At 57.2% G+C, this 6,283-nt stretch overlaps 1 protein-coding gene across 7 annotated transcripts; it reads left to right on the top strand.

Moving 5' to 3' along the window:
• Window positions 1-1,030: 1,030 nt before the first annotated feature.
• Window positions 1,031-3,772, top strand: GJA4 (gap junction protein alpha 4). 7 transcript variants are annotated; one of them, XM_045995993.1, is made up of 4 exons: window positions 1,050-1,110; window positions 1,330-1,368; window positions 1,726-1,902; window positions 2,253-3,772. In XM_045995993.1, the coding sequence occupies exon 4, from the start codon at window positions 2,270-2,272 to the stop codon at window positions 3,269-3,271; it is 1,002 nt and encodes a 333-aa protein (XP_045851949.1). In that variant the 5' UTR covers window positions 1,050-1,110; window positions 1,330-1,368; window positions 1,726-1,902; window positions 2,253-2,269; the 3' UTR covers window positions 3,272-3,772. The 7 variants fall into 7 exon arrangements, with proteins under 7 accessions (XP_045852187.1, XP_045851949.1, XP_045851771.1 ...); XM_045995815.1 differs by having other exon boundaries at window positions 1,680-1,902; XM_045995908.1 differs by lacking the exon at window positions 1,050-1,110 and having other exon boundaries at window positions 1,128-1,368.
• Window positions 3,773-6,283: the final 2,511 nt, after the last annotated feature.

Below are 6,283 nucleotides of genomic sequence, written 5' to 3'. Positions count from 1 at the left end.
TGGAGTTCTCGGGAAAACCTTCCATATTGACAACATTCCCCTTACCCAAGGGCTGAGATGCTCAATTCCTGCCTCCTGTAGCAGCCTGTGAGAGCAGGAGGCCAGAGACCACACCTGGCTGGTTTATGGTCCAATTCCCACCCCCACCCTCCACCCTCCTCCGCTTACAATGCCACAGCAGACCCTCATTAGCGTTTATCCACAGGGTGGTGCCTGAATGACCCCGGGCAGGTTCCACCCACCTCCTTAATTGCTTTGGGTGCCCTCACCTCATGTAGCTGCATGAGAGTGGGATCCAAACTAAAAGTGGGGAGCCCCTCCTCTACAGTCTCCAGTGACCTCTGGGAGCTGCTTAGTGACCTCTGATTGCCTGCCCAGGAGCGGGGATGTTCCAGAACTCGGCAAGAATTCAGGCTGGGGTGAGAGCCCAGCTCCACCACAGCCTCCAGGGAGGGCAGATATAACCCCTTTCTCCCAGCGTGGTTCCTCAGTCCTGACTGAGCCTCCACTGCCAAGTCCCGGCACAGTGCGGGGCACCCTGAGGCCACCTGAAAAAGGAATGGCCTTCTCCGTCCTTCTGACCTAGGGCGAGAAGCCCCCAAGGTCAAGGAAAGGCCCTTCCCCAGAGACCCCCACACCCTCATCCCCATCTGCCCATCCCTCACAGCCCTCAGGTCAGTTGCAGGATCAGAAAGTTCTCGCTATGATCCTTTCAAATCCAGCCACCCTGGAAACACTTGGCCCCCGAGAACTCCTGTTCCAGAGCGGAAGAAACAGGCTAGGAAGGTCACTGGCCCAAAGACCGCACTGAGGGTGAAGAAGGGGCCGCAGAGGCTTCTCGAACCCCCTCCACCCCCCGAATTCTCAGGGCCACCTCCTGGCCCCTTCCTCAAGCCTGGCTTCACGGACGCTGTACCTCCTGGTCCCCGCCCCCCCGCTCTGAAAAGCGCCCCGCGGCCCTCCCGCCGCGCTTCCTGCCCCCACCCCGCCCCTCCGCGCTATTTAAGGCGCCCCCGCCGCCCGACGCCGTCCAGCAGGGCTCTCGCGGGCGCTGCTCCGCCGTCGGCTTCCCTGCTGCCACTGGGCCGCCCGCAGGCAGGCAGGCAGGCGGTGAGTGGGGCTGGGGTGGGGCGCGGGGAGCCACCTGCCAGCGAGCGGGGGACGCGTCCGCCACCGGCCAGGGGCTGAGGGGGGCTGCGGGGTCGGGGGGACCCCCATGGCTACGCTCACCCAGCCTGCCTGCGGCCAGGCTCTCTGCTAAGCCGTGTTCCAGCCTTCTTTCACGGTGTTCTTAAAACCCTGAGAGGTGGGAGTATTTCCGTTTTACAGGCGAGGAGACTCTGCTGTCAAGGCTGACACTTACCCAAGGTTAGTTAGCAAGAGGGAGTGAGGACCTGGCTCCAAACAGCTTTGCTCTGAGGAAGAAGGACCACCCCTGCACCCTTCCCTGCATTTCTTCCCAAGTCTCCCCTCCCCTGCCCTCCCCTCCCCTCCCCAACCTTCTGGGAACTTTGTGGCCTGCGCCTCTGCTCTGCTATGACAATTCTTTTAAGAGTCTAGAATTGGGCACCACCAGCTTGCGGGTGGGGGGGGTGGGAGGGATGGAGAAAGGAGGTAGGCTCAGTGTCCACACTGAAGGGGCAGGTGGTCACTATTGCTGACAGGTGGAACTGTTACAGGGTGCTGAGCATCTAACCCCCCTCCCACCCGCTCCCCCACCACAAGCTCAAAGGTTAGAGTGAGGACAGCTGGGTGAGCTACAATGGACAGGACAGTGGGGACCGAGGCTTTGGGCCCCCTAAGAAGCTGAAGATAGCACTGCCACCACCCCGACAACCTGGGGACACACAGCCTGTCACTGGCAAAAGGAAGGAGGGGCATAGCACAGCTGTGTGACCTTAGATAAGTTCCTCAAATTTTCTGTTCCCATTAGCTGGAGCCCATTAGGAGCCTCAGCTGGATCCAAATCTTGAGCTGTGTCCCCCTGGGACTCTGGCTGGGAATAAGAGGGCACAGATGTGTGACAAGACAAGGACCCTAGCATATTTTGCCAGAGCTTAGTAGCCCTCATCCAAAGATCAGCCTTTAGTCCTGACCACCCTGCTGGGTATGAGCCCCCAGACCAGTCCCTTCCTGTCCTTGAGCCTCAGTGTCCCTATAGGCACAATGGGCACAGCCACCCTCCCTGCAGATTTGTTGCTAGGATGACTGAGGTGGATGCCATGCTGACAGTGTTCTCTGTCTCCCTGCAGACGGAGGCCGGGGAGCCATGGGCGACTGGGGCTTCCTCGAGAAGCTGTTGGACCAGGTCCAGGAGCACTCCACCGTGGTGGGCAAGATCTGGCTGACGGTGCTTTTCATCTTCCGCATCCTCATCCTGGGCCTGGCTGGCGAGTCAGTGTGGGGCGATGAGCAGTCCGATTTCGAGTGTAACACGGCCCAGCCGGGCTGCACCAACGTCTGCTATGACCAGGCCTTCCCAATCTCCCACATTCGCTACTGGGTGCTGCAGTTTCTCTTTGTCAGCACGCCCACCCTGGTCTACCTGGGCCATGTCATTTACCTGTCCCGGCGCGAGGAACGGCTGCGGCAGAAGGAAGGGGAGCTACGGGCGCTGCCGGCCAAGGACCCACGCGTGGAGCGGGCACTGGCGGCCATAGAGCGTCAGATGGCCAAGATCTCCGTGGCAGAGGACGGTCGCCTGCGGATCCGAGGGGCGCTCATGGGCACTTACGTGGCCAGTGTGCTCTGCAAAAGCGTGCTGGAGGCAGGCTTCCTGTACGGCCAGTGGCGTCTCTATGGCTGGACCATGGAGCCTGTGTTCGTGTGCCAGCGTGCACCCTGCCCCTACCTCGTAGACTGCTTCGTCTCGCGGCCCACGGAGAAGACCATCTTCATCATCTTCATGCTGGTGGTCGGACTCATCTCCCTGGTCCTCAACGTGCTGGAGCTGGCTCACCTGCTGTGCCGCTGCCTCAGCCGGGAGATGAGGGCACCGCGGGGCCAGGACACCCCCCCGACTCAGCGGAACTCCTCAGAGCCCTACGCTGACCAGGTCTTCTTCTACCTCCCTGTGGGCGATGGACCCTCGTCCCCACCCTGCCCCACCTACAATGGGCTGTCATCCAGCGAGCAGAACTGGGCCAACCTGACTACAGAGGAGAGGCTGGCTTCTTCCAGGGCCCCCCTCTTCCTGGACCCACCCCCCGAGAGTGGCCAGAAATCCCCCAGTCGCCCCAACAGCTCTGCTTCCAAGAAGCAGTATGTGTAGGGGTCTGGCGCTCCTGTTACCCAGCAGAGGGGCCCCAGGAAATGTGGCTGCCTTGGATGCCCCCTCCAGGAAGACTGCAGGGATGAGGGGGGCAGTGGAAGCCAGTGCTTGCTGGCCAGGCAGCCTCACTGCAGCCTGTTTTTGAACATCTGGGGCCTTCCGGGTAAGCAGAGGGCACTGTTGGTTCCCCTCCAGAACATGGTCCAGAAGCATGGACCAAGCCAGCTTGGGGTGCTCTTGGCCAAGGCTATTGTGGCATCTCTGGACTTCTTCATCAGGCTCAGAGCAAACCTGGAGCCAGTGTCAGCCCACCCTCGTGGGAGATTCCCCTCTGCCCACGTGCCCCCCACAGGAGAAGGCTGGTCGAGGCTGCTGGGTCGGCCTTGATCACACGCACGGAGCCTGTGCTGGGTCTGGCCCTGTCCGGGGGACTGGTGTCTCGTTCTCATCACTCCTTCCTAGTTCCACTGTTTATGCTTCTAAAATAAACAAGACTTGATCACAGGCTAGGTGTGTACTAATGCTGTTGTGATGTGCCTCCAAGGGTTGGGGGCAGTTGCTTTGCCCATCTTCCCTTTCTTTGGGGTCCTGTGTGATCTTTGACCTCTGCAACCCCAACTCCACCCAGGACCTTAAACCCTCACACCACTATATCCTGCCTCTCGGCAGCCCTGAGTCCTAAACACTCGCTTTTTGAAACGCCTCTGCCACGGTCCTCCTCTCTCCATTCCCACTACCTAGGCCCCCACGCACCCTGTGGCCATCCACTGCCCCGGCCACACTGTGAGCAGTGCACCGGACACCCTGCTACCCAAGTATGCCTGCCAGCCGTGCCCTTTATAGTCCAGCTCCAGTGGGCTCTGCACTCTATCCCTCTTCATCCTGCACCCCTGGGTATTTGGGGAGGCAGGCTTAGATCACTTGCCCCTTCCTACCTTGGCCCTTTCTAGTCTGCCCACCAGAAAGAGCAACTTCGGGACCTGAATCATGTCTCCTCCCCAAGCACCAAAAGCTCAATAAGAACAGATGATGGCAGTACAGAGAAGTGGAAGGGACTGTGAAGGGACCAAATCCTGCCTGAGTCACACTTGCAGAAAAGGAAACAGTGGAACTGGATCTTGACAGGTGGATTGGAGTTCACTGGGAAGGTGAAGAAACACGGAGTATTAGAGCAAAGAACATTATTTCTGCGAAAGCATGGAGAAGAGGAATGGTCAGGGGCTTCAGAGGGTGCTTATGGCTTCATGAGCCATCCAGGATGTGGGAGGTGTGGCTGGGGATGAGCCCAGTGTTGGCAGACTTGACCTTTCATGGAAGGTGACATGGGTGGAAGAGAACACTCAGTGACCTTCAGAAGCAAGCTGGTTGTCCTTCCCTGCCCAGGGAGATCTGGGGCTGGGGTTGGAAGGGGGACTGGGTCCATCTCAAGGGGCCACGTGTCTCTCCTCGAGAGCCTTTGAAGCATGTTGGCAACTTGTCTCCACTTCCATCAAGATAGGTCTCCAAAACACCAGTCCTGCACCCCTTACCCCAAAACTAACTTACATACTACTTACCTGTCAAGTCTGAATGCTCAGCCTGGAAAGTTACAGCCCTATAATTCCTCCAGCTCTGGTTCCTCTTGTTCCCTCTGAATCCCAGAAATCTAATAGACCAGCCTCCTCACAGTTCCCCAGACTCATCCGGGTGTGCTCCCACATTGGTCCTTTGCCAGCCCAGAGCACCCTTCCCCCCACTTCCAAGCCTCACCGGTCCTTTAAACATACACCGCCCTGGAAAAAGCAGTGCCCGATTGCGGAGAGAAAGATGAGTTTTGACATCAGAGGGTCCTCAATGTCCATGCTGCTTCTGACATGTACAAAGCCATGCCGTCTTAAGTCAGTCATTTCACTTCTTTGAGTCTGTTCTATCCTCTATAATAGGCAGATAACATTACCTGCCTTACAAGGAACAAGACATAAAAACAAGAGGAAGCACAATCTTGTCCCTGGCTCCTAGTAACCATGCAACAAAATTCAGTTCAGCCTCCAGCAAGGCTATCACAGGTCCTTCTGCCTCAGGGAAGCCCTCCTTGATTTCTCCAGCCAGTCCTCAGTAATGATCTCTACCTCAGGAAACTGAACCACTGCTTAGTAAGAGTCCGTTTCATCTCTCCAGTGAGTCTCTAAGGATCACTGGGGAGTCGCTTTTATTCCCCATGGGCATAAGACGGGCACAATCCAAGAGGCTGAGGTCCTCTTCCAAGGGATTCTCCCTGAGCCAGGGTGAGAGGGCAGACCTGTGGGTTAGAGGATAGTCTCTTAGAGCCATCCCAACCTGAAGGTTGTAGAAGCCTGTGCTTACAGTAGGTATTCCCTACCCGTCCTAGTTTGGAAAGATAAAAGAAGTAAGTTTTAGATGAGTGAGAAAGGTATCCTTCCCTTCCCTCAAAGTTCATCCATTCTGAGCTTGGACTGCTGTCCGGGGGGCCAGGGACTTGGTTCTTGGGCAAGAACTGGAGTTGGGTCCTAGGCTGGTAGCCAACAAACACGAAGGCAAATGGGCTGTGGTTTAAGAATGAGAATACTCGGGGCGCCTGGGTGGCTCAGTGGGTTAAAGCTTCTGCCTTCAGCTCGGGTCATGATCCCAGTGTCGTGGGATCAAGCCCTGCGTCAGGCTCTCTGCTCAGCTGGGAGACTGCTTCCCTTCCCCTCTCTCTGCCTGCCTCTCTGCCTACTTGTGATATCTGTCTGTCAAATAAATAAATAAAATCTTAAAAAAAAAAAAGAAAGAATGAGAATACTGTCTTGGGATGGGAATGGGGCCACACAGAGGCGGTGGGGGCAGAGCAGTAGGGGGAAGACTTATGGATGAAGGATTGCTACAAGCTCCAACCCACCTTACTCTTTTCCTAGGGCTTTTGTAACAAAGCACCACAGACTGGGTGGCTTCAACAAAAACCTATTCTCTCAGAGTCCTGGAGGCTGGGAGTCTGAGGTCAGGCTTTCGGCAGGGTCAGTTCCTTCTGGGGAC

Source organism: Meles meles, chromosome 1, assembly GCF_922984935.1.
Source record: "Meles meles chromosome 1, mMelMel3.1 paternal haplotype, whole genome shotgun sequence".
Taxonomy (NCBI): domain Eukaryota; kingdom Metazoa; phylum Chordata; class Mammalia; order Carnivora; family Mustelidae; genus Meles; species Meles meles.
The sequence above is the reverse complement of the archived record's forward strand: the minus strand, read 5'-3'. Positions and strand labels throughout refer to the sequence as shown.